The sequence below is a fragment of the Onychostruthus taczanowskii genome, unplaced genomic scaffold (genome assembly GCF_017590055.1).
Source record: "Onychostruthus taczanowskii isolate IOZ18803 unplaced genomic scaffold, ASM1759005v1 scaffold71, whole genome shotgun sequence".
Lineage (NCBI taxonomy): Eukaryota > Metazoa > Chordata > Aves > Passeriformes > Passeridae > Onychostruthus > Onychostruthus taczanowskii.
This window is the reverse complement of record NW_024504898.1, coordinates 2,835,922-2,858,687: the sequence shown is the minus strand read 5'-3', so window position 1 is coordinate 2,858,687 and position 22,766 is coordinate 2,835,922. Positions and strand designations below refer to the sequence as shown.

General features: G+C 41.3%; 1 protein-coding gene across 4 annotated transcripts in view; it reads left to right on the top strand.

Annotated features, from left to right (window-relative positions):
- The window catches only part of LOC121345315 (cohesin subunit SA-2-like), a 57,865-nt gene extending 35,549 nt beyond the window's left edge, over positions 1–22,316 (top strand). Inside the window, exons 18-34 of one of the 4 annotated variants that reach the window (XR_005953954.1) lie at positions 230–322; positions 408–497; positions 1,494–1,697; positions 3,257–3,333; positions 4,263–4,350; positions 5,347–5,424; positions 7,167–7,259; positions 7,923–8,088; positions 10,640–10,785; positions 11,627–11,728; positions 13,031–13,185; positions 13,288–13,416; positions 17,242–17,432; positions 18,521–18,695; positions 19,675–19,759; positions 21,331–21,681; positions 21,787–22,316. Coding sequence is in view for 3 of the 4 variants with exons in the window: in XM_041422097.1 (XP_041278031.1) it covers positions 230–322; positions 408–497; positions 1,494–1,697; positions 3,257–3,333; positions 4,263–4,350; positions 5,347–5,424; positions 7,167–7,259; positions 7,923–8,088; positions 10,640–10,785; positions 11,627–11,728; positions 13,031–13,185; positions 13,288–13,416; positions 17,242–17,432; positions 18,521–18,695; positions 19,675–19,759; positions 21,331–21,342 (1,884 nt within the window). In the remaining variant the exon portion in view is untranslated. Of the gene's footprint in view, positions 1–229; positions 323–407; positions 498–1,493; positions 1,698–3,256; positions 3,334–4,262; positions 4,351–5,346; positions 5,425–7,166; positions 7,260–7,922; positions 8,089–10,639; positions 10,786–11,626; positions 11,729–13,030; positions 13,186–13,287; positions 13,417–17,241; positions 17,433–18,520; positions 18,696–19,674; positions 19,760–21,325 lie in introns of all 4 variants that reach the window. The other 3 variants (XM_041422097.1, XM_041422098.1, XM_041422099.1) reach the window with 3 other exon arrangements.
- Positions 22,317–22,766: the final 450 nt, after the last annotated feature.

Genomic DNA, 22,766 nt, shown 5'->3' with positions numbered 1-22,766 from the left:
ATTGACAAATGATGAGCATTTTTATCCATGACATGTAGCTGTTCATCAATTTACATCTAATTTAAGGTCAACAAAAAAAAAAAAGCATCTGGTTTTCTTCATGCAAAAGTGTCTCTATCTTAGGTTGATATGCTTGAGACAATACAATATATGTTAAGCTTGGGTTATATGTAAGATTCCACTCAAATCCCAGAGATTTTATAATTGAAACCAAATTCTTTATCTGCAGATTTTGTCAGTAAAAGAGAAGAAAATCCAATTGGAAGATTGTACCAAAATTACTGAGCACTTTATTATGGTGCTTCCTCAGCTCTTGGCAAAGGTAACTAACAGCTGCTCTGTGAATGCATGTTAAATATTTCATTAAAATTCCTTCAATGTACTCATATCCTGTTTTTTCTCTGTAGTATTCAACAGATGCACAAAAAGTGGCAAGTCTTCTGCAGATTCCTCAGTATTACAATTTGGATGTTTACAGTACGGGACATCTAGAGAAGGTGACTAGGAATTGGGGTAATTGGTTCATGTGGAATGCTCTAAGTTTATATGGCAGTGTAGGGAGTTTAATGGGATTTGGACCAAGTAGAAAATTGTTGAAATACAGTGAAATGGTCTCATACCTTAAGGAAAGTGGTCTTACTGAGGCTTTACTTTTTGATTTGGAGCTGCAAAAAAAAGCCTTAGTCCTTGTCAGTTCTGATATGCTGGGTCTGGCCTTGGTAGATAACGATTTGTGGTTTTGTGTGGTAGACCCAGCCCTGGGTTTTTTCATTCCTGGCTGGAGGGAGGGTGTGTTATGCCATGTGTCTTAAGTTGGTGTCTCCCAGGAGTTTACTGCAGAATAGGTTTCATTCTCCATGAAGGCTGTCTCCCAGCTGCTGGGGCATGACAGTGACTGAAAGATAAGAATGGAGATAGTATATCTGCTGATGGGAAAGGGATGGTCAGAAACAGATAGATGAAATCCTTGAAATAGCTTAACATATTCTTAAAGCAGGGGTGTTTGCAGGGAGGCAGTGTTAGGCAAGCACTGTGAGGTTAATTTCAGCCCAAAACTTGAACTGGAAGAGAGCGAGTCAGCAGAATGGCACAGGTTACCTCTTCCCACTAAGAATGAAGACCCTGTTGCTGACGTGATCCAAAACATTCTCCATTCTCCATTGCTGATGGAGACAACTTCTACTGCTTAAAGACAGAGCTGTCCTTCATAAAGGCATCTTTTATTCCCTGTGTAATGCTAGCCATGTATTGCTAAAGAACTTAAAGCAGTTGCTTCATTCTTTAGGAAGATCTAGAGACATAATGATGAAAGAGAGCTATAAACACTGAAAAAAAAATTGTGTTTTTTAGTCCTACCCCTCTTCTGCTTAGACTGGCATTTGTTTCATCTTGTTTATATGACCCATAGGGATAGATGGGCCTAGTGAAATTATTTAAAGCATAAGAGGATTTTTGTACAATTTACCTATAAATGCCCCTTTTATCACCTGCAGCATTTGGATGCTTTGCTGAGAGAGATAAAAGACATTGTGGCCAAACACTCTGACACATCTGTCCTCGAGGCTTCCTCCAGGACTTATTATGTCCTCTGCCGTGAAGAAATTGCCATCTATAGCCAGGTGGATTGTGCTCGAACTCAAATGATAGATGAGTTGATGAAACAGCTTCACCAGCTACTAGATTGCTTCTGGCAAAAGGTGAGTGTGACTCATTGAGGGGTAAGCAGACTGTTTTCCTAGGAAAAAAAAGGAAGACAAAGAAAATTAAGGGGGATATGGAACTATTCTTTGCCTGCCATTTCTGCTTGAAGGAGGCAGAACTCTAAAAGATGAGTTTGCACCTCTGAAAAGAATGGTTCTTCACATTTTAATGAAGCACGTATATTTTGGCAGTATATTTTGGCAGAAATAGAGTTGGGAAAATAATAAACAAGGTAGTCCATGCCACCAACAGGGCATTGTATGTCTTCTGGCAGGCTTTTATTGGATGCTGATGTTGTAAAATGTGTCAAGCCAAAAGGTCCCCCGACCTCAGACTGGAATTATTTTGTTGATCTGTGCCAGTGTGGGAGAATGTGTACTTGTGAAGAGCAAAATTGCTACACCAGATATTCTGGACCTAAGAAATTGCTTTGTAGTTACTCCAATACTTTGCCAAAGATACTATGTGCAAAATCAGCTAGTGAGTGCTGTCGATCTACAGGTGATGAGGCTCTTCCCAAAAAGGTACAGTTCTGTAGTTCTCCATATTTGACTGTACACGGGATGCCCTTTGTGCTGTCACTTTGGATGTAGGGAAAAAAACTGAGCAAACAGCAGTCTGTAATGAAGATTATATAGCTTTGAGGGTCTTGGAAATAATGACTTCCCCCTTGAAAGAGCACTGCAGCCTCCCTCAAAGCTTTTCATTAGGTCTAAAAAGCAGAAACAGCTGGTGGGGATATGAATAGCTTGCTGGCTGAGCTGAACAACAGAAGCCTGCAGCTGATCTGATCAACTGTGCCGTCATGAACAGGTGTCATGCCATGGTATGAGAGTTAACACTGGCAAGTTTTTATTGGACACAGGGATATTGCAAAATGTGTCAAGCCAAAAAATCCCCTAACCTCAGATTGGATTAATTTTATTGGTCTTAAATAGAGATCTATGTCAATGTGGGAGAATGTGTACTTATGAGAAACAAGATCAGTGCAAGACCAGGGATTCTTCGACTCCTCCGTAGTGTGATCTATATCTAAATAAAGAGATTTTTCTCCTGGAACTCCTCCCTTCTAATTCCTGGTTGTATATTTCGTCCCCCAGAATCACATAGTATACTTGTGGAAACTACAGCAATTGCATCTATGGGAAAGTATTTAATATATTTTTAGCTATCTTTGAATGTGATCTGGCAGCTGGAAGCAGGGAAGGTCAGCACTATGTGAACACTTAGCTTTCCAGAGATCCTTAGCAACTGTGTGAGGGACCATGTTAGACTAATTGCTACTCTTTCCTCTGTGTTAGCAATACTGCAGTCTAGGGAGGCTGCCATTGGTTTATTAATGACGGGGATTTTCCCTTATACAAAATTCCTGTGCAGTTATATTGTTTTCTTTTGACTGTAGAGCAGGACATGAGTACTGTGGTTAAAGGTAAAGGTTGAAGGAGGGCTGGAGGAGAGTGATCCAAGCCTGTGGGTTGGTTGGGAAGGGAACACAGTCATTCCTTTGGCCCACACTGGCTAATTCCTTTCTCTTTCTCAAATTTTCATTATTTAGGAAGGAGGATTTTGTACAGATGCAGGAGAAATTTCCCGGATGCACTCTACTTTGAGAAGAGTAGCAGCTTTTCATAAGTGAGATGTTTATTTACGCAATTTATGTTCCCATATACTTAAAGTATAGACCTTATACATGCCAAGTGAAAATTACTTGTTGGGTTTATTGGTTTTTTTTGCAAGGGAATGAAAATTATCCCTATGAGAGGTGCTGCAAGATTTAGTTTCTTCTTAATAGAACTGTACTCTTGGTTATGGAATTGTTGTTGGACTCATTACTGAGCATCAGCCCTAATGTGGCTGAGAAGTGTATGCTGCAGAATTGAGATGTTGGAGTGGACACAGAGATCCCTTCTGTGATGCCTGTGTTCTAGCTGGATGTTTTTCCACAGCCTTACTGACAATACTGGTGGTCAGTCTGAATGCAGTTGTTCTTTGCAGTAGGTGTAATCCACTTTTTAGTTTATCTGATCTTCTTGTGTTAAAAGATGATTTCTCGAAACCTTGGCTCTCCAGAGACTGGTGAATTGTCATGCAAGCTATTACAGAGCTTAGGGGAATTGGGCCTTCTTCTCCATGTGTCTTTTACCTGTCCAGCCTGCTGAGGCTACTGTGGTTTTCCAAAGAGAAGTCTAATGTTGAGTTGAGAATACTCAAGACTATTAGAAATAGTCTTTTAGAGTGGGCTGAGGAAATTCTTCTTTAGACCTTTTTGGGCACTTGAAGACCGTGCATAAAGTATAGCAAAAGATACAGAACTCAAGCTTCTTTTTCCTCTCCTCATAACACTGCAGTTTTGTGGTAGGAATGCAGACTGTAAAGCTATGGTCTAAAGGCTGCAGTGTTAGATGATGAAAACTTAATTTTCTCCCCTTGTAATTAATATTTAGTTGTTTAATGTTATTGTTCTACATTATATGAAAGTAAAAATTGGATACATTTAACCTGTTTGATCAGGTGAGTCTTCATTTCTTGCTTAGTTATTATTATTTCTTTTTCACCTGCAGTGCCCATGATCTCACCAAGTGGAATCTGTATGACAAGACTTTAAGGTTCCTGGTGTTTGAAACAGAACATGGCAGTTTGCCTGTTCCAGTGAGTAGTTAATGTTTAACATTGAAAGATGTTTTTCTTGATGAAATCGCAAAGAAATACAAAGTATTAAATAATCTTATATGTCAGTGTCCTATGAGACAGGAAGATACTGTGTCCATTTCTCAGTCTGGGAAACTGAGGCTGTCTTTGGTTATTGGAATCTGTAAATTCATGCCTTTATATTAATTGATTTTGTGGATTTTTCAGAACTGTGATAATCATCTGACATCTGGATTGATCCTTTGCCGTGTTCAATTGTTGCATAGTCTCAGTTTCAGTACATGTGAAATTGTTTGGACCATGAAGAAAACCCCTTTTAGATTGCATGTAACCAGAAATTGGAATACTTTGGATCTGTTGCTTACACATTGACTCTTGTAGTGTTTTATAAGTACCAGTTGTCTCAACTGCAGCTTTTTGGTTATCTGGTTGTCTGTGTGAAGATGGAGTTGTGTATTCTAGGATTGCAAGGTGAAATACTTCAGCAGTTATGAATGAAACCAGCCCTTGTTTGCAGGAGAGAACTTGGGGGGCTTTTTGGCAAGGGGTGAAGTTTAGTTGAGTAGAGAGAGCCTGCAGCCTGTGGGTAGAAGTGGATTCCTTTAGATGGAGCATCGGAGCACCAAAGTTTGTCTTCTGTTCTGAACTGGCCTCTGGAAGAGTCTGCCTTTCATCAAAGGCTTCAAAGAAATCCCAAGGAGCTAAGCTAAAGTGAGCCTCTGGGAGTACACTTTTGGATATGTGGGTTGCTTTCCCTTGAACTCATAAAGATATCAGATAAATTCTGCAGAAGCAGCACCTTAGTAATGAAGTTTCTCAGGGGGCAGTGCTTGCTTGTATGTAAACCTGTTAAGTTTATTTTAAGGATCTAAATACAACTGGGAAGTGTTCATGCAAGCAGCATGCAGAATGTCAGGCTTGAATGCTTTGTTTAGTCTTAAGCCTTTTGCTGCTGAGTCTTTAATGTAAATAAAGGACATGTGTTTTTATTTGCAGATTATCCTACCAGCTCTCCAGTGCACATATTTTTCTCTCCTGTGGCAACTAGCTGCAGTTTCGGAAAATTCTCCCAAGGTTGGTCACTGATGTAATTTTGAGACCCAGAGTTGTGCTTATAGAAGTTAATGCTAATTTTCCTGTTCTGAGATTTCTTGAAAAAGCAAGCTTATAAGAAGATAGTTTGTCTCTTTTCTTGAGGAAACCAAATTGAATTGAGGCATTTTCTCTCTATGTTATCCTCTTTTCTTTTTTTTTTTTTTCCTTTTAAACTGTGTGTGCTTTTTCAGTCTGCAGGAACAATGGTTCACTGCTATTTTTGCTGCAAAACATGTGCATCAAATTCCTAGAGCTTGATGGAGATAAGAAACTTGTCTCACTGCCAAAGAGTTTGTTGTTTTCTTGTTTTAAGCAACAAAGAATATTAAATGAGAACTCCAGAACATTTTCTAACTTTGTTTCTTTTTTTATTTTCTTGGTTTACCTACCTACATATTTCTGTCAGAAAAGTTGAGGAAAGTGGCAGTTTTCTCACTGGTTGACTATTTACTTTTGTAATTTATAAAGTACCAAGCTCTAGCAGATATTTCAGAAGAAAGTCTAGTTTAAGACACCAGAAAGGAAAACTCTTTTATGTTTTGTTTCATGTGTGAACGTGTACCCTGTGGGGCTCTTCCTCATAATGATTTCTGCCTCCAGTGAGTGCTGCTTTGTCATTCTGTCCGTTCCCTGGCGCTGCTGCGGGCGCAGGACGGGGCGCTGACACGGACATGGGTGTGAGAAATGCTAGCTGGGGCCTTACCCACTTGGCCACTGATTCACTGTCTATTCCCGTCCCGTTCCATTCCTGCGGGGATGTCCGCATCTCTCGCTGCTCCAGTGTGTTCTGCCTTTTGCTCCAGACACGGTTAGCTCAGCTTGGTAATGGGGCAGCACATTTTTTAATTTGGCCTTTCATATGGGAGCAGATTTTGATTGGAAGCAGATGTGATGGCCCACTCTGCAGGGCCAAATCTGGATGTTGGCAGATCGAGAAGTTCCAAGAGCAAAAAAAAAAATTTCCTGGACAGCAGCTCTGTTATTTCCCCTTGCTCCTCCCCTAGCAGTGTTAGGACAATGTATTACCCCTCACCTGGTTATCTCCAGCATGTCCTGGGATGAATCCCTTTTCTTGTAAACGTAGAGCTGCATAATATGAAATCTGCCTCTCTTGTAAGGGCATTCCTTTTACACTGATGGCTCAGAGCTCAGTGCAGTGCAGCTGGGACCTGGTGGAGGATCAGAAAGTCTTTTGTATGGTTGTGAGCAAACCAAATAGTCTCCCATACTGGATTCATCCTAACAAAGTGTGGTGTCTTAAGTTTCTGAGTGCCAAAGTTAAACTCTATTCCCTTTGTAGAGTTCCCCTATCTCCTTAGGGGAGGAAGGGAGAAAACCAGCTCCAGAAGGCAGTGCACATTGAACATTAGGTGGGATGGACCAGAAGCTTTTATGACTCTTCTTCCATTGTTATCACTGCTTTATACAGATAAGATGAAGTGAATAAGAGAATACATGCTGCCCTCCCTACAGATGGAGAAACAAAGAGTTTGTGACTTGCTGAATTCCACTGGCCTCAGCAACTGTGACAGATGCAGTTGTTCATAGCTAGTAAGCTGTTCTGTGAAATGCCAGCTTCTTTCATCATGTCATCAGCTGTGCTATCTTAAATTAATTATATGAGTGGAAGAAAGATGCAACTGTTGTTTGTTCTGTAGTTCTCTGTTGAATCATAGTCTCTAACATATTGGTCCTTTTGTTTTTCCTAAATGTGTTTTTAGGAGACTCTTTTTCCACTAAGAAGGCAGCTGAGACATTTCAGTCAGATTTGCACATGTTTCCTCCACCATAAGGAAAAAGATGTAAGAGAAAAGGTTTGTGTTTTTCTATCACTTAATGAGCATTTGTGCTCAGATCTCCTTTTAAATGTCTGCCTTTTTTTCATTCTGGTGTTTCAATCTCTTAAAATTTTGCTGTGTTTTTGTCTCTTAGCAGAGAAATAATACATAAATACCCCAGTCTTCAACTATTTATTTTAAATAAAAGCTAAAGTTAAGTTGGTTAAAATGCTGCAAGTTAGTGCTGTCTGCATGAGTCCATCTGCAGAATCAAGGCCTCAATCTGAATGAAAATCATTGTGTTTTCTGATTAGACCTCTCAGTGTACTGGTTGCTATCATTGCTTCGTTAATGTTTTGCTATGAATATTACTTAAAGAAATGGAGAAATTGTCCAGTGGTTCATGTGTCAAAAGAGAGGTATTTCAACATAATACAGCTCTTCTTCTTGCCCATGGAACTTTGTAGATCTTTAGGTGGTATTTGTGCATGATACTTGTATCCACTGGATCCTAACATACAAGTTTTTTAAGGATTTAGCTGTGACATTTCATCACAGCTGAGGCAAAGAGAAATCTTTAGTTTGCGAGGAAGAAGTGGAATGGAAACTTGATTGTGCTTGATGGAAATTCAAAGTGGAATTGGCACAAGAAGTAACATCATCTCTAAATCCTTCTTTGGCTTTATTTGCTTGGTACAGGCCTTCATGATACTTTGTGACTGGTTGCTGATTTTGAGTCACTTGGATTCAAATAATGAAGAAGCAGTTGGACTTCTAGGTTATCTTCCTAACACACAACTTCAGGAAAAGCTGTTTTCATTTATCCAGGAACACGTTTTCAAGGATGGAGAAGAGGAAAAAAAAGGTTAGACATCTTCATCACTGGAGAAATAATCTACTATTTTTGCTATCATTTGTCATCTACAGTGAATGTATCAGGGGAAAGGGCTGGCCTTTCTTTTGTAGTTATTTTGTGCGTTGCTTGTTTTTGTTTTTTTTTTTCTGGTTGGGCCCCTTTACAAACAAAAAAACCTGTAATTCTTTGATCTGTACAGATTGTGGATTAACCAATATACCTGTATGATGAAAAGGGTTGAAGTAAAGCAGGGCTGGGTGAGTAAAAGTGTTTGGTGGACTGACTTCCATGGTCCAGATGATGGTGTTATAGGAAGGCCTTGCAGTGTTGCAGTGTGTTAATTCATGGACCCTTCTAAGCCATCAGAGTAAAGAGCCAGTAGATTTTGATTTTGGGGCTGTGGGGCTGATTTAACAGGATTATAGACTGGTTTGGGCTGGAAGGGATGTTAATGATCATCTACTTCCAAACACCTCTGCCATGGACAGAGACACCTTCCACTAGAGAAGGTTGCTCAAAGCCCCATCCAACCTGGCCTTCGACGCAGAATGGGGCATTCACAGCTTCTCTGGGCAATCTGTTTCAACGTCTCACCATCACCACAGTCAAGAATTTCTTCCTTATGTCTAAGAAATAAATGTGCCCTCTGTCAGTGTAAAGCCCATTCCCACTGTATCACTACATGCTGTTGTAAGAAGTCCCTTTCCACCTCTCTTGTTGGCCCTGTTTAGGTAATTGAAGGTGCTACAAGGTCTCCCCAGAAGCTGCCCTTCTCGAGGTGGAAGAACCCCAACTCTCTCAAGTTGGTGGTGCTCTCACTAGGCAAGGTGTTCCAGCCCTCTGAGCATCTTCATGACCCTCCTCTGGACTCACTCCAGCAGATCCACACCCTTCTTCTGTTGGAGGCCCCAGAGCTGGGCACAGCACTCCAGCTGGGGTCTCACCAGAGCAGAGTAGAGGGGCAGAGTCCCCTCCCTCCCTGCTGGCCATGCTGGTTTGGATGCACCCCAGGACACAGTTGGCTTTTTGGGCTGTGAGCACACGTTGCTGGGTCTTGCTGAGCTTCTCATCATCCAACACCCCCAAGTCCTTTTCTGCAGGGCTGCCCTCAGTCCAGTGGGAAATAGTATTTGTTGCTCTACCGCCTTTTTTCAAACACATTTGGATGCTGTATTGAGGTTGTAATTATGAAGGCTGGTTTCTTTTGGGAGTGTTTTGAAAACAGATTGTTCATTGTGGTTCTGAGGACAAGTTCAAGTGCCATGCTTTGAAAAAACAAGCATTGTTCTAGATTTCTCTAACTCCTCTCCAGCTGTTCAGATAGAGTTCTCTGTTCAGTTTGAGGCACCACACTTCCTTAGGTTATGGTGCATGTACAAGAACCACTGATGGGCAACATTGCATGGCCAAAATTACAACAGGGAAATAGTAAGAAAATCTGAATTATTAAAGATACAGTAGAAAAGATTGCACAAGTAGGTTGTAGTATCCTACATGTGGGAGTTATTGAAGCAGGTTATGTTGTTTTTGTTATGTATCTGAAACTGATAAAATTGATCCTGCTTTGGGTTAGATGGCCTGAGATCTTTTTCAAACCTTTATTCTGTGATGCCTTTAATTTCTCAGTTCTCCCCACAAAGGATCCCTTTCACCCCATTGCAGATTCCTTCCTGAACAAGTGATTTTGTGATGCAAGGTGTGCTTGTCTGTGTGCACAGCTGGCAGCTGTTTCATTCCAGTTTAAACTCTAACTTTCAGATACTTCTGATCAGTCATTTGCCTTATGTTTGTTTCCAGGCCCACAGTCATTCTAGAAGCAGAAACAATCCACACCAAAATTATAGGTCAGAGACTGAAGTCTTTTGGTAGTTGATAGCTTGCATGTGCAGCAGGAGAGAGGGTGTCTTGGCTCTCCTGCTTCAAGAAACTTTCCCCAAGCACCTTTGTAGCACTGTTGGAATACTCTTAAGAGTATCTGTTTCCCATGAGTTACCAGCTAGTAACTAACTCATGTTCCAGACACTTGTTCTTAATACTATTAAGTGACTTTTCTTCCTTTCACTCTTGTTGATAAGCACTTGGAGAATTTAATTGGAACTTGGAGAATTTAATTGGAACTCTTGCTGACTCTGTGTGACAACTTTTGAAGGGTTTCCAGTGAGTTATGTGTTCTTCTCTACCATCTGTTTTATTCTACAAAAAAAACCATGGTTGCAGTTTTTCAGGTCCCTTCCATTAGGTGTGTTTGTGCCTTTTATTCTACTTGCTGGTTCAGTTCTGTAGCTGTGAGCAGTGTTGTACTTGGAGATTCTGGCTAGTAGGAATGACAAAGTCCTATGAAGATCAGAGTAGGAGGCTGTGGAAAAAGACTCTTTTCACTGTTATCAGCTGGAGCTTTGAAATGGGAATAAACCTGTGTTTTCTGATGTACACAGGAATGAGTGCTGGCATCTGTTGCTGAACAGCTCAGTCTGTGCTATTTAGGTGAAAGTTGGTAATTTAAACTGAGATACCTTGAATAAAGTAATAGAACAAAGCTGCAATGCTTTTGTTTCCTTAGATCTGACAGAAGAGGGAAACAATGACACTTGCAAACTTGATGACTTGCACAAAAAGCGGAGTCTTCTGGCAGCATACTGCAAGTTAATAGTTTACAATGTGGTAGAGATGACTGCAGCCGCTGAGATCTATAAGTATTATGTGAAGGTAATGTTTCAGATAAGGTTGTTTTTCCTATCAGTGCATTTTAGTTTTTGAAGGTGTCTCCAGTGTTTGTGAACTATAGGGTGTTAATAAGTGTTATGGCTCAGAGTCCTGGGATAATCACAAAAGAGTATAGAGTCAACCAGGAGTGGGGCAGATCTCCTCTATTGGTTCCACAAAGGTACCTCACTGCAGACAAAGCAACTGAAACTTGAGGAGAGGACTTGTCTGTCTGGACATCTGCTCCTCAGCTTCTCCAGAGAGGCCACGGCTGGAGAGTGATTCATCTATTGAGGTTCTCACACTGAAGTGGTCAGCTTAATTCCTACAGCTCTCACAGTGCATGTGCAGGTGCCTACATTTCACATGAGTCCCAGGGTTTAGCCACTCTGAAGGGGCTTTCAGGAGGGCCAAGAACATCAGACTGGGCAGTTTTCCTTGAGTCAACTGAGAGAACTTTGGAAATACCTGAATATGAACCTTGTTCTTTGCTTCATTGGCAAGGACTAGTAAAGTACAGAAAACTCAATTTGTCTCCTGATGAGGCTTTGCTCTTTTTAAAGAATTGCAATTAATTATAAATTAAGAATTGACAATCAATTGGTTGTTAATACTTAACAATTTCAGTGTAACTTTGATCCTCACATTAGTCTTCAAGGAGCATACCATTGCTGTACATATGAAACACTATAAAAGATCCAGTTGTCATCTTTTCACTTGCATGTTCTGATATTGGGAGTGTTTTAGGAACTTCTTGTGTCACTTGAACAGTCATGTGGTTTGTGTTCTCCCAGTGCTAAAGAAGGGGAATGATAACTCTCAATTGTTTTGTTGCTATTAATAGACCTACAGTGATTTTGGAGACATAATTAAAGAAACATTAAGCAAGATGAGGTACAATAACAAAATTCAGAGTGCCAAGACACTGATTCTCTGTCTGCAGCAGGTAAGGTTAAGATTAAAGCAAGAGGCTATGGCTCTTATGATAGCTGTATTCACAGTGAAGATTTTTACCTCCTATGCCATATTATCCAAAATCATTAGAAAACCTAGTGACAGAATGTACTTTCTTGCACTTGCTGTATGTATGTTGTTTTTGCATGTCATAATTAAAACTCCTTTCAAATCATTACACCTATCTTAAAAGGTGCTTTTGTCCACAATTCTTTGGTCATGTTTTTAATCTTCAAGTGCATAGTATATTAGAACTGATGTGAGATTATGAAGTGTTTCTTGGAACACGGTGCCTCTTAAGCTTAACAAATGTTCAGGATCTTATGCTGTGTTTTATGGGCTACCTTAATTCCTTCTGAGTTTGAGGAACCATGGATGTACCTGTGTCTGGTCATCTCCAACCCTCCCTGTATTTTCAGTTTTGTTTTTTTTTTTTTTTTTTTTCTGGAGGAAAGTGGGTTGCAGCTTTTCTGAAGGGTCTCAGTTGCTGGGGCTTGCAGCTGCTGACTGATAGCCAGTTAGCTGCTTTAGCAGCTGCTTTTGCCAGCTCTGCCCGTGGCCAGAGCTGCTTCTCGCCTGTTGCAATCCAGAGAGCAGGCTCCTCCCGGGGATACTGACACATGAGCTTTGCTTATTTCACACACATTGCCGGGGGCTTAGATCTGTGAACCGGCCCTTGAAATCTGAGCTTAGATGAGCAGCATTTGGCTACATATATTCTGCTGACATAGTCAGGACTTTGTGTTTAGGTATCACATAGACAACAGGCCCTTTTTGGCCTTTGCCTGACCTTGAAAGTTAACAGGTTAATGAGAACAAGCTACTTCCATATTCTATTAGGGGAAAAAAAACCCCAAAACACAGTTAATTGAGCTCAAGATGTGCTTTTGACTTACTCTCCAGCATGGGACTATGGTACTGCCAAATGTGCTGCTTTGTATCTGCACTGTGCTACTCTGAAAGCATCTCAGGCAAATTAGGCCCTTGGGGCTTGGTTCAGAAGACCCAAAAGGAGATGAGGTCAGTGAGACCATCATCTTCAGGAATCAGTTTTTTGTTTATGCACATCATTTTTTTATTTTTATTTTTTAATTTGTGCCTGCTTTAGGAGTACACCAGTGTCCTTTGTGTCAGTGCCTTGTTGTTCTATTCAGTGCTTCAGAAGCACATGACTTACCTGCTCTTGTGTGAGAAACTGAGGTTCTTCTGTGACCATGCCTGTCTCTCTGTCCACCTGGTGCTTTGTTTGCCTGTAGGATTACCTGTGTTTGCTTATCTGAGACTTCTCTTGCAGCTGTTTCAGACACATGCAGAAAGCCAAGACAGCAGTAATGGTGTGGACTTCTCCTCTCCTTCCTTTGCAAACATCAAAGAACTTGCTCGCCGCTTTTCACTAACATTTGGTTGGGACCAAGTGAAATCTAGAGAATCTATAGCCATGATACACAAGTATGTGCCATGTAACATCGTGTTGTCCATGGTCATTGCTTTTGTTAGGTGTCTCTTCTAACTGTTGTATTACTCTGTTCTTTTCTGTTTTTCTTCCAATAGGGAAGGGATTGAATTTGCTTTTCAAGGAGCTACTGGAGTAGATGGAAAATGCTTGCCTCCTAACTTGAGCTTTCTGTTAATCATCAGTGAATTTTCCAACAAGCTGCTAAAGCCAGACAAAAGACTAGTGTAAGTTAAGTTCTTGTACACTTGTTCTTTGTGTATCACTGTACAAAGGACACTTGAACTTCAGTGTGGCAGAATTTGCTCAAGGGCTCTTCAGAGAATGTCTGAAATCAGTCTGCCCCTCAGGCTGTTAGTTTGAGACACACATGTTGAATTTTGTAGTAGTTATTTCAGATTGTATGTGCAATAAGCATTCTAGGTTTTTCTCACACATAGTTGTGGCCACATAAGGCAATTCTTCTAAAGGAAAAGGTATTAATTTGGTGGAAGAGATTTGTGACTTGACTGGTTAGTGGAGTGGCAGGAATGCCTTTCTGAACAGAAAAGTAAATCAAAAGGTTGTGGAAGAAATAATGCAGGGATCATTATTTTGTAATTATCTATTTCCACAGCTTCAGGCCTCAATTATGTGGATTCCATGGAACATATTTGGAACAGAAATATATGTGACACTCTTCATAACATAGATACTTAAATCCAAGAATTTACTATTTCCACGGGAATATGCCCTGATCAGTGGGCCCATGTTTTACAGCGGTTTAAATATTTACATTTAATGCTATAACAGTGATAGCCTTCTTTTGGCATCAGTGGGGTATTATGCACCTAAATGGAGAGATATATGGGTATGTATCTTACTCCCTTCTTCACCTGCCTCAGCTCTGATCATTTTTGAGATGGAAGTAATGTTCTTCCTTCTATTTGACCTTTAGCATTACTTCCTTAGTCAGTGCTGTTTATTTTGGATCTGGATCTCTACACTTCAGTATTTTAGTTACAGATACTGTAAAAAACAGGTATTTCCATTTTCCTGAAAGCATATTTGAAGATGTGGGACAGTTACACACATCTGCCTTTTTGCATTTCTGAGCAAATCACTCCAGTACATGACAAGAAAAGTTTTACTTTTGAGAGTAAGTCAGCTGAAAGGGAGGAAAACCAGCTGTCACATCTTTCTGAGCTCTGTGTAACTTGCTTGTTCCCATGTCACTTTGTCTTACACTGGAAGAGAACTTACATGGGAATCATCAAACGGGTTTTATGTAACATGGGTCAAGAATAGTAAAATATCTATTTTCCTGTTGCTTCACATGACACAATTTATTAATGATTGCCATCAACACAGACAATTCATTTGAAAGAATTGATTCAAAGCTGGAATGCAAAATGCAGAAGGAAAATAGTCAACATACACTGATTACAGACCCATAATCTATGGGTATGGATAACGTTCATTTGTTATTCTTCCATCTTTCTCAGATGAGAATCGTTGAGATCTGCTACTAAAATTGGTTTTCACAGAATCCATAGGACCTCAAGGATCATCTAGTCCCAAGCCCCCTGCCATAGGGAGGAACACTTTATGCTAGATCAGGCTGCTCAAAGCCTCATCCAACCTGGCCTTGAACACTTCCAGGATGGGGAGTCCAGAACTGCTCTGGGCAACCTGCTCCAGTGCCTCACCACCGTCCCAGTCAAGAAATTCTTCCTAATATCTAATCTAAACTCACTCTCAGTTTAAATCCATTTAAAGCCTTGTCCTATCTCTACATGCCCTTATAGAAAGTCCTTCTCCAGCTCTCTTGTCAGCACTGTTTAGGTACTAGAAGGTGCTGTAAGTCCTCCCCAGAGCCTTCTCCAGGCTGAATAATGCCAACTCCCTCAGCCTGTCTTCACAGGGGAAGTGCTCTAGGCCCCAGTTGGGACAGTTTCTGTATAACTCTGCCCATGTTGTCTGTATTTTAAAGAGCTGTAAGCTTCTGTGGTGACACCCATGGAATAACTAGATTTCTGTTAAACCATCCTTGAAAAACTGTTATTTCATATACCTCCTGGGAATAGTTTTAAATTAAAAAAGAGGAAAATATTTAATTGTTGATGGGGCAGACCAAAGCTAAATCCTGATCTTTTTTTTTTTCCCTAGGACTATATTAAACCTCTGATCAGAGGATATATTCTGGAAGTATATTCCTGAATGTATCAGATACATTTGATACATTCAGGTAGGTTTATTCATGGAAAAGTTTTGTGGAAAATAACAGAACCTAGCAGGGAATGCACTTGACTTCTTACTGCTTTGGGCCTTGCCTCTGCTGCTGGGAACAAATGGGAAACAATAAAATTTGCTAGAAGGGAAATTGCAATTTATCCACAAGTACGTTCATACTATGTTTCTAGAATAACAGTTTCTATTCTGGGAGGCCTTAAGTGCCTTGCAGAGGCTGGAGATTGTATTTCCTCTTAGAAATATTTAGGTTTAGCTCTATCATAAATTATTGGATGGAATGTTTTAGGTCAACATGAACTTTGAGAAACAAACATCTGGTTATTTTCATTTTTCTTATTAATCATGGGATTGATGTCCAGGTCTGTATGCTAACATATGTGAATGTACCTGTAACAGATGAGATACAGAATATGGGCATTTGTTAGAAAGGACTATATTTCAACACCATCAAAGTACATGGTCTTTAACCCTCTCCCCTGTAATTGCACAGGCTGTAGCAGTAAAATACCTGGCCTGTCAATTGCTCTGTGCCACAAAACGCACACAAGAAATGAATTGCTGAATAGCAAGCAGCATGAAGGACCTGATTCCTGAATCACTAGGAGTCTTTCCATTGACATTGATAGCAGTTGGATTAGACCCTGAAACTGTAGTTACAATACGTGCTTGTTTGAAACCAACAAATTCCATTTCCAGGGTTTCTTGATCCCTGGAGCCCCCAGAGTCCAGGACTCTAATTGTTTCGGAGCCAGTGCTTACCCTGACCTCCTCTCAGCACTGGTTTTCTTGTTTTGCAAAGCAAATGAAACGTCTGATATTTACCAGGCCACTCTCCTAATAAAAAAAAAAAAAAAAAAAGAATAATATGTTGCACAGGCTGGTGTTAAAACTGTCACTTCTGGTATTTGCTGAGGTGGGGTCTGTTTTAACAACACTGGGCTTGATTTTAAAGTGATGAACTGTAGCTGAAATGTGGTGAATATCCGGTTTCTAATCCTGAGTCAGACTTTGATTCTCTTTTCTTATTGTTATTAAGTAGGAATGGGTCAGAAAGACTTTGTTGGAAATGTTCTGTTTTTCAAGATGGCCTTTTTGCTCCAGGAAAGGTGATAGCTTCACCTGGGTTTCAAGAAGGCACAATGTCAAATCTCTGGACTGAATCAGGCAGAACAAGGATTTGAGATAATGTTTCCATATCCCATGTATTGTCACATCTGTAGAGCAGATATCTGCTTCTTGCAGACACTTGACATTTTAGTGAGAGAATTGCATTGAGTTTGAGCTGATAGTATAGAAAAATGGTTTAATTGGTTGTTCGTGTTTTTAATTGTGACAGAACAGGCATTCATGGTATAAAACCCCCATTGCCTGACGTGTACTGTTTCCTGTACTACCGAATCACAGGGAGCATCTCTTGCCTGGGATCTCCTTTGTGTCCATGAGGAAGAAAAGGCCACCAGACGAGATGAATTCTTGCAGAATTTCTGCTCTGTTCAGGTTGCTACTGGCAGCAGCAATTGGCAGATTTTCCCTGCACAGGAAACTCTTTACAGAAGCTGATGTAGTTTTGTAATTTCTGTGGATCTTGTGTTGTTTCTAGTGCTAGAAATTCAAGCACTCTTTCAGCTTTGAAGATATTTGCATTTTAAATAGATACTTCAGAGATGTCAGGTATTTCACAGAAAAATAGTGCCCTCTCTTCAACAGTTCTGTTTGCACCTTTGGAGAGTAAAGTGAAAATCCTCTCTTGCAATACCTGCCCCAGATATTGAATGGAAGGATAGTGAGTTTCCTTATGCTTGCTTTTGTTTTTGTTCCAGGTACAGTTACTTACGGAGGTACATAACAGAGCCACTGCCCTGCAGAGGAGACAAATGGCAGCCTTTGGTCTGGTACAGAAACTCTTTATTGGCAAATGAAGATGAGGAGAGCTCTGTCCTTGGCAGTTTGGGAGAGTGGCCCCCTGTGGGCTCATCTAAGACATCTTCTTTTAAAAGGAAATTGTCTAATGGTATGAAAAGTTCCCAGTTCTTGATCACCTGTATTTTCTTTATCTGTCTGGCAAAACTGCTGTATTTGCTGTTTTGCTTTGCTGTAGCAAATTTGCACATGCTAAAATGTATTTAATGCTTTGCATAAAAGTACCACAGTGTGTTGTTGGGTGTTGTGGACTTCCCAGTGTGAACTGCAGTTTTTGCCTTCAGCTTTGTTGTTGTTGCAGGTCACTTGATCACTCAATAGCAGTTGGGTTGGGCTGAGGACTACAAGTGAGGAGAATTCAAAATTACCTGAATTCTGCTGTGTACTAACATCTGGCATTTGTCTGAGCCACTGAGACTTGGTTGATTGCTTTTAATTGTTAACTTAAGGACATTGTTGCTTTAGGCCCTGTAGATAATTAAGACAGGAGAGGTGTTTCTAGAAGTTGATTCAGATCTTCAGGCCAGATTATCTGGGCCAAATCATGTTCTAGGGTTTTTCTCTCTGTTGAATTTCTAGGGAGCCTGTAAGATTATACACCTGCCTTACTGAATTGTATTTAGATGGGCTGCATCCAGGTTTTGGCAGCATTTATGGACTGCCAATCTGTAATGAAGTATTCACTGCATGGATGTGGTGGGACTTAGTTAAAATGTAATAAAGCCATTATGAAAACAATTGCTAGTAAAAATGCTGTGTTATGGACATGTGCAGTTGTATGTGGAGGAAAGGAAATTTTCCCACAGTGTCCTTTAGTTTCTTTCTCATTCTTTCTCATAAATCTTCTTTTCAGTGACTTGCCTTCAGAGAGCTTGTTCCTTTGTATCCCCAAAGGCCCTCCTTTCTTGAGCATTATATAGACTCAGCAGTACTGATAGCAGTTATGGACCAGGGCCAAGTTCATAAATCTAGATTGCAAAAATGACCAGTGGGCAAATTAAATGGATTTTATTTTAAGTGGCTTTTAGCTGTCTCTTTCAATGAAGGAATGCTTTGCTCCAGATGTCCTTTTGAGCTTGGCCCAGTTGTTTCTCTGCTGTGGGGAACATACTGGAAATGTCCATCTCAAGACCTCTGAGGGTGAGGCTGAAGAATGACTGTGTTCACTCTCTGTTGCAGGGTCTTTGCCTGAAACCAGCCAGACTGAAGCAGGAAGCAAAGCCCCAGAACAGCAGTGTGTTTCCCAGCTTTCCTCTGCAGCAGGGAAAAGCAGAAAGAGGCTGAAATCTCAAAAGATGCACTTGCAGGAACATTTGCCATTCCTTTGTCCAGGAGGGCTGCATAGAAAATACTGGTGAGAGTTTGATGTCTTACAAGCTCCTTCCCCTGTTCTGGCATTGACACCTGGGGTCTCCCTATCCACCTTCTGTTTTTTTGTAATACTTCATGAGTCGGGGCGTGTGCCCCTCCTGTCTTTCTTATGGGCTGTGTCCCAAGGACCGGTTGGGTTTTTTTGTTTCCTTAGTCCAATGTCTACATTTGCTGCTTTCTCCTGCCACTGTAACAGGGCTCCTGTGCCTTCTTGAAGTAATATCAGGTGTGCAGAGAAAAAGATAAGGATGGAGGAATGTTCCCTGTCCCACTTCCCATGCCAGATTGGAGATCTGTGGTGCTGGCTACCCTCAGGCTGTTTGCTGCAGCCAGACAATAAGTGTTTTCTGCATCTCTGGAAATGAAAGAGGATTCTTGTCTCTGCAGATCTGCTGTTAACCACTGTGTACCCGGTGTCTTTGTTTTAGAGGAGTGTTGGTGTGCAGCATGCAGACATGCTGCAGTGAAACCCCACACAACTTGGATGTGAGAGAGGTGTTGCAGAAATAGGGAGTCTGGAATCCACTTTTGAGCAAAGTGCTCAGTTGCAGTATTTTCCTTTAATTAAGTTAATTTATTGAGGTGTTAGGTGCTGTTTCCCCTATTACCAGGTTAAAAGGTGAAACACAAATCCTGGGAAGATGCATACTTTTCCAGGTTTTGGGACGCTTGTTAAATTAACCTGGAGAATACAAGTAAAATAGAAAAAAAATTTATTAAACAAGTAGGTAGCCCCTGTTTTTACCAGTGTTTTGTTTCTGAACTGCTTTATTGAAAATTCCTCAGAGCATAACCTGTTTCATACTGGGAAATCCTGGGCCAGTAACTTTAGGCTACCTTACATGGATATCAGCAGCAGATCTTACTATGTGAAATACCCTGCCTTAAGCACACTTGTGCCATGTGCAGCCTCTGAGATATCTCAAGACTTAGCTATTTTTTGGTCTGTTTTTCTTTTCCAGCAAAGACGAGGTTAAGAGAGAAGATGTCTCCGAGGGGGGTCCTGAAGACACAATTGAAGATGTTGATGTCGTTGGTACAGACCAGGTAATTCTGGCTGGTTTTCCAGCTCTGAGGACAGCTGTAGTTGAGGTGGGTCAGTGTCAGGTCAGAGTCTCCTGGGTAGCCATGCAGCAGCAAAGGGGGTTGCTCTTTTGTAGCCCTTTTCAGGATGAGAAAAGGGGGATGCCCTCTTCCCTTTCCAGCTGCAACTGTAGTTTCCGCCTTCAGCTCAATGCACATTTTAGAAGCAATCCTTAATGTAGATGTAGCATCTAGACATCTTTAGGTCATTCATAAGGATTGACTGTCACTAGGATGCATTAAGAGGATGATCCCCTTTCTTTTTCCCTATACTGTGAAGCTTCCTTGTTAGGAGCCATTTGCTGCAGTTGCTTCGTGTTGCTGACACATTGCAGAGATGGCACTGCTGTGTGGCCTGCAAGGGAATATCTGCTTCAGAAATGGTGTTTGCATTGTGCTCTTTGGATTGAAAGACTCAGAATGTGTCTGATCACTGGACAGCCTTGGGCTCTTGTTGGAGTATCCCATGCTTCTTGCCCTTTTCCAGTCAAGGCTGTTGGGCAGATTAAATAGTCCCCAAACAAACGGGGGATTTGAAGGGAAGCATGAGAACATTGTGGGCTTGGAGTGGCAGCCAGCATAGCCAGGGGCTTGTCTCATGGGCATTGATAGCCTTTGGGATTCAAGTTTGGCAGAGCTGCAGCTCTCTGCCTGGGCCTCAGCTCAGCCCTGGACTGGATCCTTGCAGCAGGGAAGACTTTTAGCCCTTTGGGCCAGTGGAGTGCAAGGACTCAGATAAGATGTTGTACAGCAGGGTCTTGTGGAGTGACTGTACCAGGAAAGGGGTGGAGGGGAAAGAAAGGCCATAGTTTATTCTGTGCTGCAGCTAATCACTGTCCTTCTGCCCCCTAAAGGTAGCTGACATTGCTACAGGGGGCTGAGCAATTCCTTCAGGTTTTTCCCCCTGTTGTCTGCACTTCAGAACATAACTCAGCGTTTGGTGGACAGTATTTTTGCAGTGAGTCAGGCAGCCCCTTGATTTCCAGTGACTGGTTTTCTGGCATCTAACCACCACATTCAGACTTTGCATGATTTTTGTCTTTTTTAATGAGTTTTTGCTGTAAAGTTTGGCCAATGTTTTTTTAACATATGGTGGGCTTTTATTTTTAAAGAGGACTAGAAGGGAAAAAAAAGGGACTTCTACCTTTTCTTTGAGTTATATGCATGTTAAAATGTAGACAGTTTGGCCCATGTACTTGAAGCAGCTCCTACTGAAGATAGATAGATAATAGAAGAATATAAATCCATCGACAAAGATCAAAGCCATACAGAAATTGCACTACTTAGGCAGTATGGTGCCTTTCCCTGTTGTGCCTTTTCTGGGCTTTTTGGGGTATAGAAATGCTTCTTTCCTTTTGTGGAAGCTGTAGCTCTTTATAAGAGCTGGCTCTATGGCTAAGCTGCTGAATGGTTAGAAGCTACACTGTCACTCAGATTCCTTATGGGCTTTTACATGATGTCTTCTTCATAGGAGAGGACTGACTTAATCTCTTTTTTCTTTGACTTAATCTCTTTTTTCTTGTGCTGTAGGACAGTTAAGACACTGAGAGGATGAACAGAAGTGAAGCACACGCTATGTTTTTTCTGCAAATTGTTTAACTCATCTGTGGTGTGAGAGCATCAACTGAGGTGGCAGGAGACATGGATCAAGTTGTCTCTGTGCCCATGGGCTTCCACCCAGAACCAGTCTGTAGCACTGTGGTTGATTTCTCACCATTGCTGGTTGTGAGCGTTACTGAGGTGGCTGCTGCAGCGCTAGGGTTGGGCATTCTGAGCATCATTCCTCAGCTGCATCCTGATCCTTGATGCTGCCTTGGAAAAGCTCACAGCTGCAGGATTGGAATCAGGGTATTGACAAACACTGAATCAAAGACACTGTGAACCAGGTGAGACAAGCTTGTTTGCAGCATGTGGGGGCAGTGCTCTGCTGGCCGTTCTTTACTGTTTAAGGTAACCAAATGGAGATGTGTATGTTGTTTCCTGGCACCCAGTGCAGGGGAGAAAAGAGCCTGGCCCACCTGTGAGCACTGGGACCTACTGGCTGATAGCAAGTGCCATTTGCTGCCTGTGAAGTGGAAAACCTGGAGCAGTCATGGGAAAGTATTTCTGAATTCCATTGCTTAGAAAGATGTGGTTAGAGGACATGTTCCAGGAAAACTTATCAAGGCTTCAGAGTAAGAAAGAAAGAAACAATGGACCAACTGACTCTTTTCCTCTGGAAGAAGTCCTTTGTACAGTGATCGTGTGGTGTCTACTTGGAAAAAGCCTGTAAGACAATGTAAATAGACTGTAAATATGGCCATTCAAAAATAGAGGTTTTTTTGCATTAAGAATTTGCAAATGATCATCACTCAAGAGTGTTTCAGTGGCAGTAGGCTGGGGAGTGGGGGCTGCTTTCACTGACCCTTCTCACTGCTCCCTGGAATTGTACATTGCAGTAATCCTATCAGCTTTATTTTTATATATATATATGTATATTTTGGATTGTAACTGTGTAAAATAAACTACAGAACTATTGCTATCCATTAGTACTGCATGTGTAAGTGATACTCCCACACCGTGATAGAGAGAATGGCAGCAAATGTGTGCTGGCCTTTGCATTTGTTGTGTTATTCCACGGACTGAGCAGGGAGTTCCCATGAAGATGGAAGTGAAAGCCATGACTGTTGCCCAGGTATTGGGTACACTGAAGTGGCCACAGTGAATCCATGATTTTCCTTGTGCATGGTGTGCAGGCTGACACAAAGGACATAGTTCTCAGGTTCCTCTATCAGTAAACTCCCCCTATCTGGACTGGGGTACTGATGCTTCCCCTCATCCATCTGTGGATGATTTGTGGATCTAGGCCTAAGGACTCACCAGGTAGGCAGATACAGCTTGACTAGGAAAACAGTTATACCTGGAACCACATCAAACATATGGATGCTTTAATTCTTGTAACAGTGGGATTGGGATGGTAATTACCCTGCAG